This window comes from Mercenaria mercenaria, chromosome 18 (genome assembly GCF_021730395.1).
Source record: "Mercenaria mercenaria strain notata chromosome 18, MADL_Memer_1, whole genome shotgun sequence".
Lineage (NCBI taxonomy): Eukaryota > Metazoa > Mollusca > Bivalvia > Venerida > Veneridae > Mercenaria > Mercenaria mercenaria.
This window is the reverse complement of record NC_069378.1, coordinates 51480614-51507702: the sequence shown is the minus strand read 5'-3', so window position 1 is coordinate 51507702 and position 27089 is coordinate 51480614. Positions and strand designations below refer to the sequence as shown.

The 27089-nt window shown below is 33.3% G+C and overlaps 1 protein-coding gene across 1 annotated transcript; it reads left to right on the top strand.

Moving 5' to 3' along the window:
• The first annotated feature begins 245 nt into the window (after positions 1-245).
• On the top strand, positions 246-25811 carry LOC123538204 (uncharacterized). The gene is made up of 7 exons (XM_053529843.1): positions 246-347; positions 6126-6783; positions 7305-8131; positions 9307-10000; positions 10628-10822; positions 22039-22067; positions 25788-25811. The coding sequence occupies exons 1-7, from the start codon at positions 246-248 to the stop codon at positions 25809-25811; spliced, it is 2529 nt and encodes an 842-aa protein (XP_053385818.1).
• The last annotated feature ends 1278 nt before the right edge of the window (positions 25812-27089 follow it).

The following is a 27089-nucleotide window of genomic DNA, read 5'->3' as shown; positions in this document are numbered from 1 at the left end:
ATGGGGAAATGATAACCGAATTGCACAAGTTTACTGGTCGCAGTTTGGATCTCGAACTGAGAATTTTAGACATTAAAGAGCTTTGTCAAGCAACCCCTTATTTTAATTATATGTGATACATTTATCGCCCATGAATATTGCACAAAGTTCAACGACTGCATGAAGTGTTCGGAACGTGGGACAAACCTAGAACGTCTGCTGCCAATGGTCAGTGAAGACAAAAGTAGTAAATAAAAGCAGCCTAAATGCCGCTCCATATTAAAGCATATCCAAAACGTCTGCTGCACTTGGTCAGTGAAGACAAAAGTAATCATATTGAAGCATATCCAGAACGTCTGCTGCCCATGGTCAGTGATGATAAAAGCAATACAAGAATGCTACTCCATATTTAAGCATATCCAGAACGTCTGCCTGCTGCCCGTGATCAGTGAAGACAAACGTAGTACATAAATACAGCATCATATTTAAGCATATCCAGAATGTCTGCTGTCCATTGTCAGTGACAAGAATGCCGCTCCATATTTAAGCATATTTGAAACCTCTGCTGCTAATGGTCATGTATAACAAAAGCAGGAATGCAGCTTTATATCTAGGCATATTCAGAAAGACTGCTGCATATTTATAAAAACTATATCGGCAATTCTAACAACATCAAATAAAGAAAGAAGGTTTAATATTTTTTACATATTCCTAAGAGTGTGTTATTGCAATTTATATAGTTTATATTAATAATAAAGTATGTCATTACCCGTCGGCGCAGGATGGAACAGTTGTTCTTTATATTCATTTCATCCAACACCGAGCCTTTCCAAACCAGGATCTTCTACCGACATACCATTTGTACTTTTTTAATTGTACGTCACACATTCCCTTCTTCGCATCTTCACTTTAGCAGTCCCTTCTTCGCATTCTTACTTTAGCATCTTGCAACGATGATATTTTCCGCTATTATGCCGTTATTCAGCAGAAAACAACAATAATATGCGCACACTAGTGTTCTGGAATCCTTTCAGCACAACCTCCAATATATAATATATAGTTCCCATTGAAATTACCTGAAAAAAATGAAGAAATATGAGGCATGCCACTCATCTAAATACAGGTAGTTAAAAGAGAGAAAGCAGTTTTCATTTGAATTCGTGATTTCTTTATATATGCAGCTAACAGCATGACCTTATTTATACCATCGATTTATGAACAAACCATTTCCATCACATTTTAGTTACAATAGTATCTCTTACGATTCTATAAGGTGTTGCCTTTTCTAAATAAAGTAAACCAAAGATTTAGTGCTTTTTAGACGTGTACACGGTAGATAATTGAGCCAAAGTGTAAACAAGCACCAAACGCTGAATTATAATAGAAATACAACAGTTAAAAATTTGGTTCTTTCACCCTGGGATGTTTGGCGTTACAAATAATTTGCCTTTCAGCTAAATACATTTAAAATTTTCTTAAGACAAGGACGAAGAACGACACAAGCCCCAATCGTTAACATTTGAGAAATGGCACGTAACCTATTAAGAACAGTTAAGCAACATGCTAACACGAGTTGTCTCTCTTTTGAATGGGACTAAACCTGACTAAATATTAAGAACTATAAGTCAAATAGTTTTAGAAGAACATAAACTAATATCAAACGACAAAACTTACTCAACTTTTCATTTACGAAACTTGAAATAAAACAATGAATTTATTCGTAATTTACAAAGTATAGCATTCATTTTTTTTTCAAAATCTTCTGTAAACACTTCTGGAAATGTAAAATACTTGGCAAAGATATGTAAGATTTAAAATCATTGCACAGTTACAAAAATCTGAAAATGATTTATCATAAAATCTAAAAATTTGTTATATTGAAAAATGAAAATTGTAATCTTCTGATTTTGGATTAGGTTAAAAATACCAATATCAAGTATAGATTAGGTAAAAGAAAGCCAGTATCAAGTATGGATTAGGTTAAGGAATACCAATATCAAGAATAGATTAGGTAAAGGAGTACCAATATCAAGTATAAATTAGGTTTAAGAATACCAATATCAAGTTTAGATTAGGTTAAAGAATATCAAAATCATATACAGCTTAGGTTAAGGAATACCAATATCAAGTAAAGATTAGGTTAGGTTAAGGAATACCAATATCAAGTAAAGATTAGGTTAAAGTAACAAATTGGGAGTTAAAAATAGTTATCTGTCACCAAACACCACCCTGTAGCCCGTACCATGTTTGTATATTACACAGAGTTTAAACAACATTACTCCCCGCCAGGTGAATCCATTACTCACGGAGCCATAACCACAGGAAAACATTGTAAAACTCAGATATGCTCATGTAAGAAATATAGAACAAAACATTTTGAACCGTAAAACAATTATAGATTATGTTTAAGAATACCAATATCAAGTTTTGATTAGGTTAAAGAATACCAATATCAAGTAAAGATTAGGTTAAGGAATACCAAAATCAAGTATAGATTAGGTTAAAGAATACAAGTATCAAGTAAACATAAGGCTAAAGAATACCAATATCAAGTATAGATTAGGTTAAAGAATACCAATATCAAGTATAGATTAGGTTAAAGAATACCAATATCAAGTATAGATTAGGTTAAGGAATGCCAAGATCAAGTATAAAGAATACCAATATCAAGTATAGGTTATGTTAAAGAATACCAAGGAATAACAACGTGAGATTACGGTGTAATGTGAGAAGTTAGTCCCGACAAAAAATGTGAAATTATAGAGTAGAAAAACAGTATAAACTAGTAGGATTGTACAGTGTGTGAGAACTATCCTGTAGAATGTATTGTTCGCTATTATAAAAGATCGAAAGGATAGCACATAATAACTAATTTTGTGTCGAACAAAGCATTTTGTCATGTAGATTGAATTTCGCTCACGACCATATATATATTTACTGAAGGAACATTGCGACTTGATATAAAAGGAACGGTTACTTATCACACGTAAAACGTTTAATATGTTGTGTTGAATAAAGTCTCACAAATATCACCATACAAGTTTAATTTTGAGAAAAAGATTTCTCCGTTTCTGTAACATTACGAACAGGTTTTTTTCTGTCTTCGAAATTTGCACTTTCGCAATACCTTCGCAATTAACAGCGAACATATGTAAATCGCTACTATTAAACGTACTTTGAGACAGAATCTTTACAAAAAGAAAAAGGCAAATTAAGAATAAATGTAACCAGAGACTCTATTTCCAGACAGCGGATTAATTAAGATAACTGGGTCCTATTAGCACCCTTATTGGTGTCTGGTAATGTATAATAACAAACAAATTAAGTGTACCCTTTACCTATAAACAAGATGTCATACTGACATTTTAGTTCATTACGGTTCGTTTGTAATTTTCACTTGTCACGTTGTCTTGGAGGAAGTCATTATAGTCGTATTTTATAGTTCTACTAATTGTGCCATTAGTGCTGATATTTTAATGATAACAGAAATGATAACCAAACCTTTTAATTCAATTAAAAAAGATATATAACTTTGGTATAAAAACTTTGAAAAATAAAACACGCGTAGGATGGTCATAGATAGAAATTGTATTATTATCGTTATTTCTTACAAGATAACTGGCTTGTTAATTGCTTTTGTTGCTAAAAGATGTACTTTTAGTTCAGCTTTACTTCTTTTGGTGAGGTGCAGTAACAGAGCTTTGAACTCCTGCTCTGTCGACCTCAGGTTTGTGTCCAGGTGAGATCAGTTTCATCATTCTCTTACCAATGCAGCAGAACTAGTCGCAGCTCTAGGAATCTGTACTTTTATTATTATTATCATTATTAGTATAATTGTTTTTTCTTTATAAAATAGTGATTATTTTTACCATTATGTAAAACCGAATTGCTACTAACTCATCAGAAAGAAACAATGTTTTGACATTATTTTCAAAATTAGTCAAATTAAACTACCTTAGAAAAATGATGTTTCCACAAACCCTACTTTTAGACAGAAAATTAGTTAATGCCACAGTGTCTTTGTGTTCCCGTTTTAGTATCTAAACATAATTTCTGATATTTACAAGTAAAGTACAACCTTTCTCAATAAATAAGATGTCAGGCTTAAATTTTGGTCCATTACGGCGTGTTATAGCCTCGATTTGGCAGAAATCTTTAAAATTGTTGTAATGAGGCTAATGATACCGATCATTAAATTATAAAAAAGTCATACAATTAAACACACCTTTTAATTCAATAGAAAACACATAATTGTTTTTTTTTTTTTGTTTCAAAAGAAAGAAGTCTTGCATTTTAAAAAAAGGACGTGGGCCGGTCATAAACAGAAACTGGTCATTAAAATAGTAAATATTTGCTTGTTTAATTCTATATCGAAAATCTGCAAGAGGTATCGCCTCGGTAGACTAGTGGTAGAGCGTCCGCTTCGAAAGTGGGAGGTCGCTGGTTCGATGCCCGGCCGCGCAATACCAAAGATGTGAAATAATGGTACCAGTAGCTGCCTTGCTTGGCGCTCAACACTTACAGAGAAACTGGCTTCTCTTCTCCCATGGATTCCGTCAGGAATGAGGTTTCATGAGCGATTAACATCAGTTGTAGAACCTGCTTTGCAATCGACCTGAATAAATTTGTAAATCTATCAAAAGGTAATTGCACAAGAGCACTAGAATAGCTGGGGGAATTGCCCTTTAGCTTTACTTCTCGAAGGGCGGATCAGTGGTAGAATAGCACATTGGACACCTGATCTGGAGCCGAAAATTTAAGTCCAGATGGAAGGTTTATTTTGGTCGCCTTGTTAACAGATTGCGCAAATACTAGTAAGAATTAGAAATATCTGTCGTCCAGCATCGATGACATAGATCGGTAGATAGTTCTCTTTAAACGATATAAATCATATAGGTTAAATCCTGTTATATGGTAAGAACACAAAACTGAATGCGAAATAACTCCCACCACGTGCACAACCCCATCCCCGCACGCACACCAAACACACGCAAACACATGTATTAATCAGTTTGCAATCACTAAGTAGGTGTACGAGTATTCATTAGAATTACCGAATCCAAAGTATAACGTTGGTCTTCTTGTGTCTGACTGACCTAATCATTTGTGTCAAACAGTTGTATAAAATTATTCAAATTACTTTATTATGTAAAAAAGGTATATAGCATTACATAATAGGCCTGAGCCCAAAATACAACCTCGACTCTCAAAGCAAGGGATCTGGGACTTGCATCTGACACGTCGTATTGCTGTGGTAAACAGTTTTAAAATCTCTCAAGTTATTATTGTTACTCCACTCCCCCCCCCCCCCCCCCCCCGTATTAACGTATTGGATTCCGTGTAGTTATATATTCTGGTCCTTTTGGATTATGGAGTCCATTCAACATGTGTGTAATATAGTTCCGCTTCAGCCGGTGACAGGGAGCGTGAGAGATGTTGCATATTTCATTACCTCTCATGAACAGACTCAATCAAACCGAGTCTGCTATTATTCTTCTTGGTTGCATTCTTTGCTTCCAAAGGATCTTTTTACAGATTTTATCATTGATTTTAAAATTCAGCTTTTATACGAGTATAATGTGAGACCCGCAAACATGTGCGAGTATGAACATAGGACTACAGGACAATATATTTTCATCTTCTAGGGGAAATCACTAAAAGAATTTGAAAAAGGATGGGTAGTGTTTTCGTAAGCAGTGTCTATCTTGTATTCAAACCTGGTGCAGAAAACAGATCAGCAAATTTAGATAAACTTCTCAAAATAACTAAAACCACATCAAACGATTACACATTCATTGTACTAGGTATTCAACGGACATGTCAAAAACTACAGAATTACAGAATGCAATAGTGTCAGAAAAATATATATAGACCGATCAACAGCACATGTTATAAAAAATAAGATTTTCATAAACCGTGTGCTTAATTTATTTGTAAAGTATAAAACACATACAACATTTTCAGAAATGATGCAAGAGTTTAGATTAAATGCGAATCAATTTCTAATATACTGAATTACAGATTTTACGATAATCAAAAATGATTTGAATTCCTATTAATGCACATGTACTTTTGAAACATTCCTCCTTACGATCATCCTACACAATTATTGTAATGTTGGCTATAAATGTCTTCACTGTCTGCAGAATTTCTTTATTAGAGCAGCCGCTGGTGTGATCGTAACTCCGCGGGCGGCCATGGGACAAGCTAAACATTTCATGCGTCTTTTTTATTTTATTTTAACAATTCTGATATTTCAGTGCCGACAATCAGAAGTCGGTACTTCAAAACCTAAAGAGAGTTCAACTATAGAGAATAAAGTTTCTGGAAAACACAAGCCGACAACAACTTCGAAAACATCACAAGAAATGGAAATGAAAACTGTGTCTTCATCACTCGTTACCAAAACTATCGACGAGACGACAATTAGAAACAAAAAAGTAGCACATGGAGAACAAACAACTTCTGGGATAGATATGGAAAGTACAACGAAAGGCATGGTAACCAACTTGCTGAAAGACTTACCTACACAGAAAGAGGACATGTTTTTGATAACAGAAACTACTTCCGGTCGGACTGAAATATCTAGTGAAGAGCAACCAGCTCCTTTTACTTCTACAAGTTCACTCAGCACTACTAATCCGAATACAAAAATTGGTAAAACAGAAAAAGTTACAAGCATTTCGGATGAAAGCCTGAAAGCTAAAATACGTGATAACATTGATATTTTGTGCCCAACGGGACGAGTTTGTAGAGAAGAATCGATTGGTGATCCATTATCAAGGTACAGGCATTGCTGCCAAGGTAATTATAACATAGTTGTACCCCTAAATTGTAATATCGCACTGTTTAGTGCTTTGGTAATATGTTTTGAACCTTTTTGATACTATGGTATAAAAAGCGAAAGAGAAGTGATGTAATTTTGATGAACGTATCATTGTATCTTAAATTTGATATTGTAAAATATGTTGTAATCTAAGTATTATTTTAAATTAATATGTATTTCTAAATGACTTCAAATAAAAAAAAATAAAAAATAAAACACATAAAACAGCATTTTGTATAAAGCAAATTGATGACAATTGCCTTGTTGAGCATATGTCGTTAAAAGGGGTCCATATGTTGTCAAAACTCCAGATTGATGATTCTTGTTAATATAAAAAAAATAAACGCAGTATATGGCATTAGAATGTGTTTTCCTGTGCCTAAATTGCTTACAATTGTAAAATAAACCACTTTTACAGTAGCGGGCTTGGAGTTTAAATGTTGCGTAACCGCCTATAGTTCATCTTTAATACCTTTTGTAGTTATGTTGTTTTTTTAAGAATGTTCATGTGATACGGGATGTGGACACAACAATCAAACTTGCTGTTTTGCAAATGACGCCGTGAACAAAGGGTCAATTTATTTCGGACCAGAATGTCTCCACGTGACTACATCAAACATTGCCCGTTCAGAACGACACAACTACATTTCATATCTAATGGAAGCCAAATGCCCGCCGCACTGTAGTGAAAGCAGATCGGGGAATGGTTCTTGCGGAGAAGATACTGTAGCTCCTTGGGGTAGCTTGTATCCGGTATATTCTCAGTCTGTCGGCAAAATTTTCAAGAACATGGCGTGTGCCCAATGCAATGATATAACGGACGGCGTTACCTGGGATGCTTTGATGGTCTGCAATATGTATGTTCAAAATGATAGTTTTAACACAAGACTGCAGAACATTGATAATTTCCAATCATTCCTAAATGGGTATAACCCAGAAGAATTATGCTACATAAACTTTAAACCACCGGTACCATTTTCGTCTCTTGAAAAACACCAATGTCTACAAGAACCCATAAAAACATGCTCTTATGAAGACTTCTATACACCAGAAAGTCTTACCTTATCAAGAGAAGAGATTATTAAAGCATGTATGAGCGACTTTGTATCACCATATACAATGAGTGGCCCTTACAGTAATGTATTTTGTCACATTTGCAATAATGAACTTTTGAAACCAGATCCCCGCTGCAGGGCATTCATTATCTTTCCTCGCGAAGTGTCAAATACAAAGTTCACAACTCTTCTTGACAAGACGTTCTTAGATCAGTATACAGGGAGAAAAATAGACAAATCTAAACTGCCTATGGCCTGCATATCGGATAAGGTATGTGATTTTGTTTTTTTATAAAACGGCGGTAATACGTCTTTACTTTTAATCAGCCAAAATCACATTTCAAAAAAGGTATGTGATTTCTTTTTGATAAAATGGCGAAAATACTGCTTCAATCTTTATTTTTCAACCATAATCGCAGAAGTGTTACTTAATTAAGTACATTTCTGAATATTGTATACCTTTAGTCAATAATATTACTATTTGTAATATAGATATTTAACAAAATATGCATGATACTATATTATAAAATACAAATAGAAATGAGATTGATTGATCATTTCAACTTAGAGCTTGACACAAATCTATAGGGTTGTGCTAAATTTATAACGGCGTTGGCGGATCATGACTAAATAAATCATGACGTACATAAATTGCAACGAACTACTTTTTATCATCGTTGCAGCAATGCATCGAAATAAAATGAAACTAGTTTTATATATTTAAATCGTTAATTGTGCCGCTGATCTACATTATAAAGGACCCATTAAATGATGTTTAAATTAAGGGTGTACGAGCGTTTTCTTTCAAGAGGTCCGCCATTTTGAAACATGTTATTTTACTCTTATTTTTGGCCTAAATTTGTCTTAACCTGAAAAAGACAAAAGGCAAAATGGGATAGGGGTCGGTTATTTCGAATATGTATTTAGTAGATAAGGTTTGGTTCTGATATTTTTCTGATTGATGTATATAATAATCAGCTGCAAGTTTTCAACATATCACTTTATATTGTCTAGGAAATATAAATTAAAACAAAAGAAACTAAAAATAATAATATTCATCAACATTTTTTCTTTTCATTTTGAAACATTTATGTGTGTCATTAAACCAGAAAAATATTTTTAAAATCTTAACAACGTTTTTTTGTAGATTTTTCCATAGAAAAAAGTGGGAGATGTATGTCAACGTGTAAAAAATAAAAGAGATTTGTTAGTGACATTTATACTGATATAATACTGATATCACCTTGTATTCATATTTACCTGTGAGACCCGAAATCCCTTTCCCTGTAACATTAAGTATAACATTATGAAATACCCATATTTTCAAAATTTTACATAATTTCAGAAATGCTAAAACAGTGGGTGAAGAAAATGTCCCTAAGTAAGATACCCGTAGAAAACATCAGTCACGCTTTTTTTTTATCCATTGTTGTTTTGATATTGTAGGAATGCCGGATCATTCACTGTCCAAGTGGAAAGACTTCAGATAGAAATGGAGACTGCATTTTTCCATCTGCTGACTGGAACGTCGATATATATGAATTTGTCTTAAGACTGGAGCCAGAAAATCCAATTCCAGTAGAATTTATAATAGAGAACAGCCAAGGAAGGCCAAGTGCTTTCGATATGTCAAAATTAATATCACCATTACAAAGTCGCTGGGTAATAAAACTCTTATCGTATAAAAAATCAATAAATTCTTCAACAGTCGACAATTTCGTCGCATCGATTCGCGTGAAAAACGTGTTTAAAAATCCAGCTAGTATGCTTAAAGCGATTGAAAAGTATATGAAAAAGAAATGGTATTTGAACATCAATGAAACGCGTTCCGGTCTACTTGTAGGATTTTCAGAAATGAGACGAATAGTCATTGAAAACAATATTGTCGCAGCAAGAATGTACGAATACTTTGATGAAGATTCAAACCTAAATGGAATGAAATGGAACCTGATTCACACATACCTAGCTTTGGAACCAAGTCCATTCGTAATAATAATCACCAAAATGTTTTACTGTCATCAATTAGAGCTTTACCCCGGCGAGTTTGAGCTACGCTATGGTGATAACGTGTTGTATTATAAAGACAGAGACAAATACTTCTTCGATGGCGAGTTTGCTATTGTTACAAATGAGGAAACAGGTAAACATCACCCAAGAATCTGCATTGAAGATTCAGAATTTACAATGCAAATTTCAGGCGTGATAAAGATTCGCGTGTCTTACAACGTTTTGGCTCTAGCAGTTACAGTTTTCTGGGTTTTGTAGACTTTCTTATACAAATGTTTATATTCTTGTCGTTCTTACACAATGAGTCGGTAACTAGAACTACTTGTATATATATTAATTTCAAATGTGTATTGGAAAATGTTTAATGTGTACACATTATTAAAAGTGAAAACAGATCCAGTTTTGGTAATTACTTTAGAAAATATGTTCTAGATTGTGAACTAATTATAAATATTATTATTCCTATACGGCTACTATTACAACTTTTTGATTGGATCCACTTACTTTTTATTCGGCCAGTCGCATGTTTCTAGACTGTGTATGCTCGTACTGCCGATTTCAGTGTGCAAAGTTTAGTCATTTGTGATGTCATTCTGCTACTGATACTTTCTAGCATTAAACAGAGTTGAGATCTTCTTTTAGTTCATTTATTTAAAACATTAGAAATGTCTAAATGAAAATAGATCTTTTTCCTATGAAAGTATCAAATTGCGTAGCTAAATAAGTGTATGTTTCTACTGTAACGTTTTAAAAAACTAAGAACTTCAAAATAAAAAGAAAACGAATACTGTTTGGCTTAATATTGATGATAATATTGATGGTGACTCCGGTGATGATGGCGGTGATGATGATTATGACATCGGCGATAATAATGCCGACTTTAATGATGGCGACTTCAGCGATGATTATGATAATGATGATGGCGACTTCGACGATGATGATCATAATAATGATAGTGACTTCGGCAATGATGATGATGATGATGATGATGATGCTGTTGCTGCTGCTGATGATTTTGTTGATTCTGATGATGCCTTAAGTGATGATGATTGTAATTATGAATACTTCAATGATGAGGGCAATAATGATGGTGACCTCAGTGGCGAAAAACGCATTTTGAACTTTAATGAGTCACATTACATTGCCAGAAAACGCACATGGTCCTATAATAAGTCACATTACTTTGCCAGAAAACGTATTTGGTCTTTTAATGAGTCACATTACATTGTGGTCATTTAATGAGCCACATTACATTGCCAGAAATGCAGTTGGTCCTTTAATGAGTCACATTACATTGCCAGAAAGCGCAATCCGATCTTTTAATGAGTCACATTAATTTGCCAGAAAACGCAGTTGGTCCTTTAATGAGTCACATTACCTTGCCAGAAAACGAAGTTGGTCTTTTAATGAGTCACATTACTTTGCCAGAAAACGCATTTGGTCCTTTAAATGAGTCACATTACTTTGCCAGAAAACACAGTAGGTCCTTCAATGAGTCACATTACTTTGCCAGAAATGCAGTTTGTCCTTTAATGAGTCGCATTACTTTGCCAGAAAACGCAGTTGGTCCTTTAATAAGTCACAGAAAGCGCATTTTGTCCTTTAATGAGTCACATTACATTGCAAGAAAACGCATTTGGTCCTTTAGTGAGTCACATTACATTGCCAGAAAACACAGTAGGTCCTTTAATAAGTCACATTACTTTGCCGGAAAACGCAGTTTGTCCTTTAATGAGTCACATTACTTTGCCAGAAAACGCAGTTTGTCCTTTAATGAGTCACATTACTTTGCCAGAAAACGCATTTGGTCCTTTAATAAGTCACATTACTTAGCATAAAAAAACGCATTTGGTCCTTTAATGAACTACTTTAACATTACATTGTCAGAAAACGCATTTGGTTCTTTATCGAGTCACATTAAATTGCCGGAAAACGCATTTGTAAGTTGAAGAATCTCAACAAACATTAAATAAAAATAAACATTTCATGGTACTGATATAATCTCTTTATTAATGGTGTTGCCTTTAATTCCTGGGCAGGTCATGTAAATGACGCACGCCATGAGAAAACCAACATAGTAGCTTTGCGACCAGCATGGATCCAGACCATCCGCGCAGTCTGGTCAGGACCCATGCTGTTCGCTTTCAGAGTCTTTTGCAATTAGGGAAACTGTTAGCGAACAGCATGTATCCTGACCAGCCTGCGCAGGCTGTTCTGGATCCATGCTGGTGGCAAATGCGCTATGTTGGTTTTCTCATGGCGCGGCTCAAATAATCTGCGACATAAAAGTAAAATACACTTCACACTCAAATTGTAATAGCTAGTTAATTTTAAAGTATTAGGAGTTGTGTTATTAGAAAAACACCAATTTAGGCAATATGAATTGATTTGCAACAACAAGCAAATTGAGAAAGTACTCGGAAATAATAAAAAAAACAAGAGAATAATTTCATATTTTAAATGATAAAATTGGATGAATTCTTTAAAAAAAACTACAATCCGTATTTCTTACATTACGACGCCCGTGGCTCTGTTGCAGAACTACATTTGCTAAATTATTTCCGATTGATTTATTTGATGAAAATTGTGCTCTAAGTAAAAGTTTAAAAAGAAATACATTTAGAATATTATAAAATTTTGAAGAACACATTTTGACCTCAAGAACGTTCTTTATTACATGTTGTTTTTTTTTCAATGAATTATTATCTGGTATTTACACAGTAATAAAAATATCTAAACTGAAAATATGAAAGTATCCTAAGCTTATAAGTTAGTTGTGTTCAAATTGAGATGGTCTCAGTTCCGAGAGAATAATCCGTTAATCTTATGTTTATCTGAATTACTATGTGGATTCTCCATTTTGTGCTTTTTGTGTGTTTTTCTTTTTCTTTTTCTGTGTACTTGTTATGTTTTGTATTCCATAATTTGTATTATTTCCCTGTGCATCACGCATGTCATTCAGTATGTAAGTGTTCACGTATATGTCTATTAGCTGCTTAAAGACCCACCACAACCTAGCGACCTACTTTTTCCTCCCGCATGAAATTCGTGCAAATCAGTTGGATAATACTGTTATAATACATAATTATATTCTTCAAGATGCCAGGTGGACAATTTAGGCCCTCACTGAATAAATGTGTTTTCACAACTTCATCTGCAAACTTATTCAGTAATTTCCTTTTCAGTACAGCTTAGAGACCACCAGTTGTTTTACCATAGACTTACATTTTAACATTATGGCGTGTACGGCCTTCCATACATCGAAACATGTATATCTAATTACAAGTTTTTCAAGCACTATTTTAGTTCTATCAAAATATCGGAGGAAAAACATATGAATAATGATTTCGTGCGAATGAGATGACCCGCTGTTTACATCATTAGCATGGCGGGAGAAATTCTTTTGATAAAACATTTTTTCAATACACATAAAATGTAGCAAATTTTGTCAAAAAGTATGATAAAATACTGTAAATGCAGTGAAAAAAATATCAGTTTTGAAAAAATAATCACTTCCTGAGTTTGTTTACAAGACTGACCAATCAGAATGCACAGACGTTACCTTATTCCCAGGTATACACTTACCTCATTCCCAGTAAGTTCCCTGTACTTTTTTGAATTGGTGGTCTCTGACCTTTATAAACATAGACTAATAACGTATATAACTCATATAAACATCTTAAATTGTAGAAACAAAGTATGTTCTAAACTCAAATTAATCTTTCAATCAATGTTCTTACTACTACATTAATTAAGTAACATGTTTAGACGTTTAACACATTGCCTTGGCCTTATATATGTCACTGTCAATTTATAACGAGGCTCTTATTATTTGAAAATCTTTTTTTATGCAAAGCACGTAAAATTACCACCATGGAAACACAAAAGAATACAGTTATTTTAAGGGGCGTCTTTAAGACTAATAAATATATGTTATGTTCTGATCATATCTTATATATTCACTCGCCGCCATGCGACATGTGAAAATATTGCATTTCGTGTTCACTCATGAAAAATATTAATATAATGTTATACTGAAACAAACAAATATTCTATAAAGAACGTGTCCATCTTTCAATGCGGACATTACCATTAACTGTTAAAAGGGGTGCTTACCAAAAGGATACTGACTGAAGGTGAACAGTACATATCTTGTCCGAACCACTGGGTTGTGCAGGCTGGTCATTATCTACACTGGTCGCAAAGGCAGAATCAGTCGTGTCCAACATGTTAAAGGTTAATATCTTGGTTTTAGCTGTCATTGCTGAAAGAATTTTTGAAGTTTAAATAGGAAAAAAAAACAAAAAAAAAACACACACACACACACACACACAAAACTGTCACGTTGGAGGTTGTTTATCAAGATTTGCTAATGGCCATTTTTCAGTCATTTAACATTAGGTATGTCTCACATTATATATATCTATTAAGCAAATTGAATTCATTTCCCTCAAGTGATATACAATAATACCACGCCCATTACTAAAGAAATGTTCATATGATAATTTAAAACAACTATACAAACGTACTTTGTTATGAGATATCTATCCATATAGGACTGTCGTCTTGAAACTTTATACAATACTTATCGCCTTAAGCACTAGCTTTTATCATTTCAATAGATGAGCCGCGCCACGAGAAAACCAACATAGTGACTTTGCGACCAGCATGGATCCAGACCAGACTGCGCAGCATCCGCGCAGTCTGGTCAGGAGCCATGCTGTTCGCTTTCAAAACCTATTGCAATTTGAGAAACTGTTAGCGAACAGCATGGATCCTGACCAGACTGCGCGGATGCGCGGGCTGGTCTGGATCCATGCTGGTCGCAAAGCCACTATGTTGGTTTGCTCATGGCACGGCTCAGATATACGATTTCGATTTAGTCTACTCATATTCTTTTCACTAGTTGTGAATTCGCATTACACTTGGCGTCGGAAAAACGATGAAAAATCTTTTAGTTTTTCTGGTAAGCTGCATTTTATATTTCATTTAATTATTTAATTTACCATTTTAAAGCCTTGATGTATGAATGTATATGTCTAAGATATTTCGTTGTTGAACATACTTAAATTAAGATTTATAAAGCTAGTAATTTATAATTTGAGTTACCTTTATAAAAGGAAAATAGTACTTTTTACAGGTATGCGTATCAATATCATAATCATTTCTTATACATTCAATATCCGCAATAAAAACACAGTTTAGTTCTTTTCCTTTACAAAACACTCATGGGATAAACTAATAATATGTGCATTTTTGTTTAAGCTGTTTAAGGTACGGATTTAAGCATATATTGAACATAATTTCCATTCTTTATAGGAGAAAATATTCCCTCACTTTGCAAATCTAAAAATGTTCCCCTTGTACCGTAAAATGTTTTTTTGTTTTTTTTTTCAGTTAAAAAAAACCTGTAAATATTACTATTTAAAACGTATGAATAATCAACATTAACAATATTCTTAATCAAAGCACTGTCTGCACAGAAAGGTTGAAACCCGCATTTGATGAGCAATACACCACTCCGCTGTAACAGTTCAAGTCACTTCAATGAAACAGTGTAGAATTCAAACCATTTGGCAATGCATAAATGTTACATTGTATGTTGTATATATGACTAAAACCATCAAGTGTCTTGAAGCACACTGACGGGTTGGGCAAGGCAATTTTTCATCAGCTTATCTAAAATCTACTATAATATACCAATGAGAAATACAGTGTCTGTTTCATTAAAAACACTAATATTCACAAAGAGAATGTAGATAATAGAAGTTTAAGATCCTTGCCTTTTTTAGTCAAATATAAAGAGGCAAACCCTACATTTATCTGATCTAATTTTGCAACCGTATATTATGGGCTAGACATACGTAAGAGAAAAACATATTACATTATTCAAGAAGAACATATATCGACCTATTCCGTTTTGGACGAATTACCTATAAAGCGTCTGTCTGTAATACATCGCTAGTAACCCACAATTTTACAACTTGATAAATAGTAAAATGTGAATTTCACTTATTAGTGCTGGAATGTTTAGCTGAAATTTTGAGAGATAATGTCGTCTTATGAATAAATACAGATGCGTGTAAAATAACCAAGAAAGAAGGTAAAATAGAGTGGTTTTCGTAACGAATTCGTTTGCTGCTGCGATGCCGTACGTGTTGTGTTTATTTCAAGTTCCGTGCTTGGTGATATTGGATATTTCTTTTATTTGTTCCTTTTGATTCAATGATTGCATGGTTTTCTGAAGATATTAAATTGCACTCACTTATAGGATATGCCCCTTTAATAAGATATTTGACATATATACATTACTTTACACTAAAAATCTATAGAAAATGCTATTTTTAAATTTCCAGTGTGTTATAGTTTCTCTTTCGATTTTCTAAAGATATACACCATTAAAAAGCTTCCGATTTGAGCTTCTTTATAAAGATGTATAATTTGATATATTTTCTTTTATCTGGAACTTCTAAGTAGAAATTATACAGAGAGATAAGAAAGCGGTCGGCATACTCGTGAATAATATAAAAGTAGACAAGTGCGGAAATAGAACGGTGAATGAATCTGCTTCTCAATGAAAACTGTCATTATTGATATTCTTGCAGTCTCCAGAATACGGATATAATAGTTTTCAACTTGACTTTAAATCTTGAAAATATTTGTGCGATTTATTCTTTCTGGGCTGTTATTTTAAAGAGATTTATAAGGTAGACGTACAATTTATCCGACCAAGTAGTTTTATTTTCACTACAGAGTGTTTTGCATGTGTGTCTATACAACATTATATTATGCATTCGATATTCTTAAAATACATCTGTACCTATTTGCTGAAGCTGTATAAAGATTCTTCTTATCAACACTAAACCTTAATAATAATAATAAATTAATAATAATGATAATAATAATAGAATTAATAATAGTAATATATTTTTTTTAAGAGGTCATTAAATCTTATGGCTAATATATTGTTTCCAGTGAGGCCCTCTAATTAACACAAAACCATTTACTCATAGAAATGAATCATCAGACATTCCATAGAGCAGACGTGTACATGAAGATAAACGCATGTTAACAAAATTAATATCTACATCGTATTGATAGTGATTAACTAAAAAGAAAGTTTTTGAGTAAATATTCAAATGAAATTACTGTTCTATTTTTGATTGAATAAGGTATGCCTTTCCAAATTTCTACAGCCCCCAAACAGTGGAACATTAGTTTTAGGACGAAGGTGCTGTAGATCAAAATTCGTTTTATATATTCGTCTATAGCAGAACGTATCGTCAAAATTTTAGTTGTGTTACAAATATAAGAAGATGCAAGTTTGTTTAGTGCTTTATGAACTGAAACATCAAAAATGTATTTAATCCTGTTTTGGAATGTTAACCATTTAATTTAAAAAAGAGAGTACTGGATAATGACTGGAACGTTGTTTTCAGTAATAGTCAGGCTGACCTCTTCTGGACTTTAAAGATTGTACCTATATTCCCTTTAGAGCAGTTTTCCTATATAGTTTATGCGTAGTGAAAAAATCGGTAAAATGCATTAGTTATAAAACATATTCTTCATATCAGCATTTACGTATTCAGTCTGTAAAATATGTTGTAATTATATCAATATAATAACTCATATCTGCAAAGCATCTACAATTACGTATCGTCAATATGACTAAAAGAGCAGAGAAGCATAATTACAATATTTTCATTCAATCCACATTGATTGCAAAAATAATAAATATGATAAGCCTTAACCTTTTAGTATGGCTTCTTTCAGCTGTGTCACAGGGAATAAAAACAGGGATTGAGAATTTTCACTGTAAAGATGAAATGTATTTCGTTAACCTGTTACAGTTTAATAAGAAATAGTTTCACGTAATACTATTATCTAAAATATATAAGACAATCTAGAGTTGCCTTGTCAAGAAGTACAAAAAGATAGGCGCATAGATCTTATCATAAATATCTGTTTACTCTTATTATATTATAAAGACCATGAAACTGGCTGCAATTTGGCTGCATAACCGCAGAATAGGTATGCCCTCATAAAATGCCCGGTTCTCCATAATACACTAACTACGTTGATATTGACCAAAAATGCAGAATAAGCACGCCACTTAAACGAGAACCGCCCATTAGACCAAAACATATAGCGTTGACCAATTGGTGGAGTCCTAATATTTGACTCCTTGTTTGCATTTTGCCTCCGGCTTCTCCTATTACACTAAACTACATTCGGGGACGAAAAATAGCTAAAAAACTGAAAACAATATAATGGTTTAGAATTATTCTAGTACTGTAATTTCACAGTTACATGAGAATACTGCTATTTATATGGCTAATAACGTTTATTACCATGCTCACTTATCTTTGAAATCATTTCAGTGTGTGCGCGCGCGTGTGTGTGCGCGTGTATGTGTGTGTGTGTGTGTGTGTGTGTGTGTGTGTGTGTGTGTATGCGCGCGTGCGTGTTATAATTTATAGCTTTTAAAACATTTATTTCGTTTTACTTTAAAGGTGGTCAATCACATTTAAACAACATTTAATGACATTTTTTACTTTTTGTATATTCTGGTAGAGAATTATTTAAGGAACAAAAAGACCGATTACATAGAGTTAGATTCCTATTTGAAATGTATATTTTGTTGTTTTTATAAAATTTTGTAATTACTCCCCTTTAATATGAAAGTATATAAAAAGCTGGGTATTTCTTTTTATTTCGATACAATGTCTTGTTTTACATTTGCATTTGATAGACATGTCAACTATTGAACAATCTGAACCAAAATGCAAGTTTAAAAGCTGTGTGTAGCTACTGAATTCATTTATTTCCAATCTATCTTGATTGCGCAACCAAGATAGGCAAAGGGAGGTAATAATAATTTTTCAAACTTGCGTTTCTAATGAATTCCATCTAAATACATAATCTTTAATGCAAATATTTTACAAATATATTACACTATGTCTAATATTTATACATTTCCTTAGGCAAAGTATGTTTATCAAATTTATACTTATGATAAAATAACTCTATCTTGGTTGGGCAACCAGGATAGGAAAATTAAATTTTAAAAATACCTCCAGTGAAAATCTAATTTGTATTAAGTGTTAAGTGAACATAAATGAGTGTAAATGATCAGATGCTAAAGTTTCGAACAAATCCGTTACATGGCCAAAATCTGATTATCCACCTTTAATAACAACTGAAATGACATGCTTTTAAAACATTCTTTAGATGTCTTGCAGCTTTGTATTATATTGTTTCAGATTGTTCAGTCTGTACTATTTGCAGTTGTAAGCGGCAATTGTAATGAAAATGGAAAAAGAGATGGTGATGAAAGTTACTATATAATATTGCTGTAACCGGTTTCCTCTATAAAAATAATTCATTTATACAGGAATCGTAGTAGAATTTATTTCTGTTTTGAGAAACACCCGAATACGTTTAACTTCGTAGAACTTTTAGATATATCTAATTTGAATATTTTAAATAACTTATAGACTTAATTGTATTTTTAATTGTAGCGTTCTTAAGTTTTCTTTATATGACTACTGAAATGGAAATTCGAGTTTAATTCATCCCAGTGCGTTTTAGTGTTGGAACACTAAAATCTGTAAAATGAGCCACGCCATGAGAAAACCAACATAGTGGCTTTGCGACCAGCACGGATCCAGACCAACCTGCACACCCGCGCAGTCTGGTCAGGATCCATGCTGTTCGCTAATGATTTCTCTAATTGCAATAGGCTTTGAAAGCGAACAGCATGGATCCTGACCAGACTGCGCAGATGCAGGTCTGGATCCATGCTGGTCGCAAAACCACTATGTTGGTTGCCTCATGGCTCGGTTCAAATGGTCATTTGTAGAATTGAACGCAACTAAGCAGAAAAATAACAAACTCGATTTGATTGATTCTGTTCTTAAAGATTATGACATGTGCCACATCTCTCACTCCCTCTCTTATAATCCAGAAACATTTAATCTTAACCTGACTAACATATCATATTACCAAAATAGAACAAAACGTTTTGGAAACATGCACTGCTCAAGAACTATGCCAGTCATATAGATTATGTTATATTTTTTTCTAATGAAATGTTATGTTTGCTTCAAAAGGATTGTACAGAAGGCAACGAACCGAAAAGAATTTGCAAAGGAGGACTTGGTGGAAATGGTGAAGATATACTGACTTGTGTACTAGGTATGTTTTTTATTTGTTTGTTTAGGATTTAACGCCGTTTTCAACAGTTTCAGTTATGTAACGGCGGGCAATTAACCTAACCTATGCTGATGTGTGTACTAGGTATGCTTTTTATAACTGATCTTTAGTTATATCATTTTTTAAGTCTATCGCAATTACAATAAAACGTGACACGAGTACAGACACTTGGCACGGGTGATTCAAACAATACCGTTTTGAAAGGGAACAGATAGGCTAGTTGAGGAAATATGATAGAGATAGGCAATTGTTGCAGACCAGTTCGAATTCGGTGCTTGAAAATATAGTGCATGTATATGTAAATAAAATGTGTTACTGACCTCTGAGCTCCAGCTTTTGTTGTTTATCAACAAAACTCCTTTACATGCTAATGAAATCGGCCACAGCATAAAAAGATATATCCGGCAAATTTCTTCAGTCCATTTGGTAGACTACAATATTACATGGAAACATTCAATATAATCAGTGCAGATTTCCATTGATTCTTTCTGATATTGACATGAATTATTGACGCATGCAAATAAAAATGAATTAATCAGTCTTGTAGATATAAATTACATACCATTTCTAGTTATATTGTACATAATTTAATTAACTAATAATAGACTGACATAGAATGTCTGGTTGAAAGCAAACCGTCCATTGGAATGAAACGGGTAGCATTGACAAATCGATGGATTCCTACTATTTCCCTTCTTATTTGGACTTTGTTTTCCGGCTTCTATTATCTACATTTGCGGACGCAAAATACAGGAAAACAAGCAAAAGCTCCAAAACAAAAACCGCTACTATCGCTGTATTCACTTTTACCCTGTATTATATTTCAATACCTTATTGATAAAAATGACACTTGTATATCTTTTATTGCAAGTAGAACTAAATTTGATGTTTTTTTCTGTTTATTATTAACAAATATCAGTGTTTGCTCAGTTTTACAAATTGAAAACACTGGTAATTTTATTCCACTGGTTATGCAAAAGTGCTCATACCTCACTACATCATCATATCAAGTTTATTAGGTACATTTTACAGGAACAACAATTTGACAGGTAACATTAAATACTAGGATGATCATTAAAACATCCTGCCTTCAGAGACCGCAGAAATAAAAATGGTATCTTTATACAAATGGTCTCTTAATACAACATAATTTGTGCGGTTACCATACAAAACCGAAGTGAAAAGTGTCTCTTAATTGAATAGGTTGTCTCTCGAAAAAGTTTGTCTGTAAACCGGTTCTGTCAAACGGGCCGTTAGCAGTCTCTAAGTATATTTATCTTGATCATTTCTCATCACAGCTAAAGCATGCACTGTCTGTTATCACTTTATATAGTAATGAGATGAAGACTATCATTACTTTTGTATTCATTTATAGTATTATTTCAATCTCCTTTTATGCTTCTAAATTCATTTAGAGGAATATTTACTTTGATTACAATTTGGCAAGTTTGTAACATAACTGGCATCGCCTCGGTAACCAAGTGGTAGAGCGCCCGCTCCGAGTGCGTGAAATTGTGGGTTCGCTCCCTGGCCGCGTCTTCACAAAGACGTGACTACTGGTACAGTAGTACCTTCCTCGCTTGGCACTCAGCATTAAGAGGACAGTTTTAGGACTGGTCAGCCCGGTGTCAGTATAATGTGAATGGGCGGAGTATCTTGTCAGGTATCTACGGCGTGATATTCCAGTGAGGCAGCACAATAAATTTAGGCAATGTACTCAATTCCTCAAGTAGACACCGTCGTTTATTTGACTGAAACAAATGTTGAAAAAGACGCTAAATCCAAACACACACGCATAAAGCTAACAAGAAAATGCTTGTGGCCTGAGATGATAGGATCTCCTATTCCGACTAACCGTATAAATATCCATGACATTTTCATTATTTAGTTGCATTGGACAATTCATATATCAAATATGAAACTTACTTTAATATATAGTTTGTTTTTCTCTTTCAGAAACAACGACATGTATAGCGGAAGGAGCTGTAAGTTCTTTTTATTTCAATATGTTATCCTTATCCAGTATTCTATTTGTTTAGTTTCTTAGGCTGAACCTTAAACGTTACAATTACTTAACAATTTGTGCGGGACAAAGTCCTGTAATCCATGCCGATAATTATCCCGACTTGCCGTGTTACATTAAGGTAAGTACAGTAACTATTGAAACTCGATATCTCAAATTGCATAGGGCAAAGCATTTTACTTCGAGATAACAGAAATTTAACTTATAATTTTACGTGTTGTTTTTCTCTAAAAGTGTTGTCATAGACTTATACATGTTAATTTGACATATATATTTGATAGTACAAAGCAACTTGTAACGCCTTTTATTCATAGCGTTTATTTTTTTTTCTCTAATGAAATGATATGTTTATTCAAAAGTATTGTACAAATGGCAACGAACCGAAAAGAATTTGTAGAAAAAGAGGACTTGGTGGAGATGGTGAAGATATTCTGATATGTGTACTAGGTACAATTTTAAAATCGACATCAATAAAAACATCTAAAAGAATTGTTTGCATTATGATAACATAGGAGCGTTTTAAGTACGCTACAAATATATGAAATGAATTATTTTGAGGAACATAGCACAGTAACATACAGCTCACACCAGTACGCAACTACAATTTTGTCTTTTGTGGACTTGGAACCACACACATTCTCAGGCACAAATAAGTAGTGACCGCAATACTTTAATGTAAGGGTAGACTTTCTTCATTACGGTAAAACACGCTGGTATTAGTGTGATATCATCAGAAATATGTCTATGGATGTTGTTTGTATGTGTAAGGCCAACATTTTTTAATTTTCTGGTTTACGGGAGCGCCGACCCTATTTTTTGACAAAACAAAATAAAAATAAAAGTCATTTTCAGTACTTTTATTTTCATTTCATCCGCCGACCGTCCATAATTGCTGCTGCCAAAAATAAAAGTTTAACTGTAAGGTAGAGGTTTTTAATCAAGATCAGCAGACGCATGAAAAATGGCGGCCTACATGAATGTAAACTGTGTGAAATTAAATAGGAAAAATATACAAGTTAACAGACAATAATCTTTGGAATAAGTTTGCAGAGATAACAAGTATTGTAAGCAAATTGGATCTGAGTAGAAATTACAGAACCTAAAGCTCAACATTAGGAATAATCACATACGAAAAATGACCTTCACTATCAACGCTGTCCAGATGTTGAAAAATCTGGTGTATCACATGTACGAGATTTGTTGTCTGTATATTATAATTGGACAACGATCAAATTCATGTTGGACTGTCAGAAAAATACCACACTTGATAAAAAGGAAATAAACCAAAGAAATGGCAAAATGGAAGAGCAAAAGTGAGTATCAACTTGCTAAACATTTTTTTCTTTGAAGTCTTGGGGGTTGGAGAAGAAAAAATAACTAATACCATAATTTTCAGTAGTTCTGTTCAAAACAAAGTGCAATTTCAATGTAAATGACACATGTCCCTGCAAATGCTTGATAAAGATACATGTGATAAAAAATTCAAACTACATGTAGTCAAAATAATTGGACAGTCAGAGTAATGGTTGTTTAATATTTTTGACAGGCAATCTAATCCGAGTGGAGATATTGCTCATATGAAAAGATTATCTCAATATTTCTTAGGATTGTGTCAAATTAGTTTGACTAAAGTTCTAGCCAGGTACTGTAACTCAAAAGATAATTATCAAACATGAAACTCTCAGCAATATTCTCATGAGTCCTGTTCACTTGAAGTATACCGGTAAAATCAGTAAGAAGACCCTTTTAAAGTATGTTTTGGACAAACATTCAGACACTATATGTCACATGTGTGTTTGACACTGAGGAACACATAATGACATATCCAATAACAAATATTTTTTCGGACTCATAACTTACTAAGTCCAAGGTTGATCTCAGTGAAGAGTCTTATAAATATCCGATACTGTTGTTTAAACATCAGCCGATAAGGTTGTTATTTTGTACACATTTCAGCTGAACCAAAATTCAGATTGTTTTGACTTGTACAATATAGGTGGCACTGACAATCGGCAAAATATAAAACAATATTCAAGCCACTGAAACTTTACCAAAGCCATTTAATTTTAAAGCCAGTTTATCAATTTGTAATTTTTGCTTTCTAGTATGACAATGTCTGTCTTTTAAGACTTTGCATCTAAGGCCAATTAATATGCATGTCTGCAGGATGCAGACCTAAAGTAGTCATTGCATATCCCCATTCTAATAGCAGTTTTTATTCATGTTTATGTAATAAACATTATGCAATGTTCTTATGATATGTCAACTGTGGTATCTGTATATTTTATTATAAAAAACCACGAGTATATTTTTACTACAAAATAGATACATACAAAAACACAAATAATACATATCTTTGGTGACTTTGAAAATTGCATTATTCATACAAGCTACACAAAGAAAACAACAGTATACTGAGATGTTGAGATATAAACCAGTTCAGAATAGTTCATTTGTGAGTGTGTATGCAATTTAAGCTTGCAAGCTTTTGTTTTCTGGGGTGTACAAAAAATAAAAAATTGTATCCTTTTGGACGTTTTATTTTTTTTTATTTGGTCGACTGTTCAAAATTGGGATTTTTATTTTGATTTTTATTTGTCCCCCCCCCCCCCCCCCCCCCAAACTTTTTGAAAAATCTCCCGTAAACCAGAAAATAAAAAAATGCTGGCCTTATTTTAAGTCACTCACATACAAAAAATGGAACGTAGAGGTCCAAGTTCAGAGCCTTGTTGTAACCAGACGTAATTTCTAGTGCTATTAAATTTTGACCCAAACTGAGACTTGTTTTTATCTGAAGTTTATATTATTATCATGTCATACCTATTAAATCATCATGTCGCTAAACAATTACAAGCTATTCTTACAGAATCAAAAAAATGTGATCTTTTGCGGTAGAGAAACTACTTGATCTTCAAATAATAAAAGTGGGCCGCTTTTTGTTTCAAAAAGTAAGAATTCTGTTTGACATCCTTCATATACTCAAGGTAATCCCTTCGGAATAAGATACCACTTAACTTCCGCGATTCAAGTTTCTAAAAGATCGTTTCTAACTTTATGCTACTTGGAACCGCAACTTCGTGGAAATTGACTCGAGCGGGCATCTGGGTAGAAATATTCACCTTCCGTAAGCCAGCTGGATGGCTTCTTCACATGAAAGAATTCTATACCAAAGAGCGAGGTTTCGAACCAACAGTGGTGAGAAACAAGTGATTGGAAGTCAGCGACCATATCGACTCGGACGCGAGATACCCTCATCCCACTCCTCAAATGTTCGATTTTACATTTTACCGTTGTTATAATTATCGTTCATTTTGCATCTATTCTAACTCTGATATCTATTTTGATCCTTAAATATATTTCAGCTGGACAAACAACAGGTTAAAAGAAAACAAATACGGCTGCGAAAAAAACGTGCCAGACAAAATAAAACATTGAAGTTGAAGAAGAAAAGATGGAACACATCGATATTTTTTTTATCCACTGATCTGAGAACAAATTTGAAAAAAACTGTTTGGCTGATGTTTATAATATTAAAAGACCTTAATGATATGTCATGCTGAATGAATTAGGCGCATGCTAATATAAAATTTATATCATATGCATATTATATATGTATTGGATATTCTGTGCTATCTCGAATTTGTTGTAAAGATGTTTTTAAATTTGTCTGTTTCATTGATAGATCGAATTATTTTTCAATGAGTGAGTATCGCATGAAATATTTTGGAGAATGGCGTACCCTCAAATAATTACATCAATTCTTGTGTTAACGAGCGAAACATATTTGAACGTCCATGTTATACACCATTTTTTCGTTTTATTCATGTTTTCAATCGTTTTAACTAACTTTTATATATTGGATATCTTTCAAATGTATTTGAAAAGTGCTCTTTACGGTCATATTCTGTAAATAGCATAATTAAAACGTATCCGAATTCAAGGTGTGGATTACTTCTTAATCTATCATCTTATCATATCACTGAAATTGTATGACTATCTGATTATGCGATCATATCGCCTTTGCCAATTCACCGCTTCATTTCATGGGACAATATAACATTTTGAAAATAAGTGGAAAATCGATATTTCGATCTCCAAGGGATTGATCGTTAAACTTTGTGATAACCAAAATTCGAAATAAATTGGTAAATTGTGCACGTGTTTTCGGGACAGGACTCGCCTTCGACACAGACAGAATTTTGGTTTAAGAAACTTCGAGATATCGAGATTCCCTGTATATTATAAATCTCATTTGGGCCTCTTGTTTATGCATTGGTTTATATCTAAATAACTTTGCATAAATATTCACTTTTACAAGAGATTGTGTCATGTGCAAAGGTCAAAGTCAAAGGCACCCAGGTTATCTTTCTTTTTGTCTGAACCTGAAATTACCTCCCTTTTATATAATAAAGAACAATACATGTGTAATATCAGTTTTCCCACTTTTTCAAAAATGAAGTCATAATTTTAATAAGATGATTTGTTATGATAGATATAAATCTCCGAGACTAAAGACAGGAAACTCTAGGCTACATTGCAAGGGATGGTAAACCATTTAATGTTGGTGTTGATTATCCTTGGAAATAATAGGATAATATTATGCTGAACAGAAAACCTTCCTTACTTTTTTCATGTATAACTTTTAAATTATCTCCTTTTTTTTAACTAAAATAATTTGACACATTTTTGTATATTCTCGCAAGACGTTTTTGACAGCACGGAACATGATGTCAGATTACCTTCAGCTTTCTCAGAAATAATGAATATGAAAGTATACAGGCTCAACAAGGACAGGAAAGCCGCATTTCTGTTGGTCTAAACTAAGGGTCCAGACTCTGTGATGAGCAGTTTTTAAATCCAAGCAGGACTGGACAGTTTTGATTTGTTTCGTCGGGCCCTTAATGGTATTTTTTGGTTCTTACGGTTTGCTTTTCATATAATTATACATGAACATTTTTGTTTTTACATGCCATGCTTTTTTGTT

Coding starts and splice junctions, on each gene's coding strand:
- LOC123538204 (XM_053529843.1), top strand. CDS start 246: ATGCCGCTCCATATTAAAGCATATCCAAAACGTCTGCTGCACTTGGTC. Junction 348..6,125: donor CAGAACGTCTGCTGCCCATG/GTCAGTGATGAT, acceptor CACTGTCTGCAG/AATTTCTTTATTAGAGCAGC. Junction 10,001..10,627: donor TGTTACAAATGAGGAAACAG/GTAAACATCACC, acceptor TAAAAAACTAAG/AACTTCAAAATAAAAAGAAA.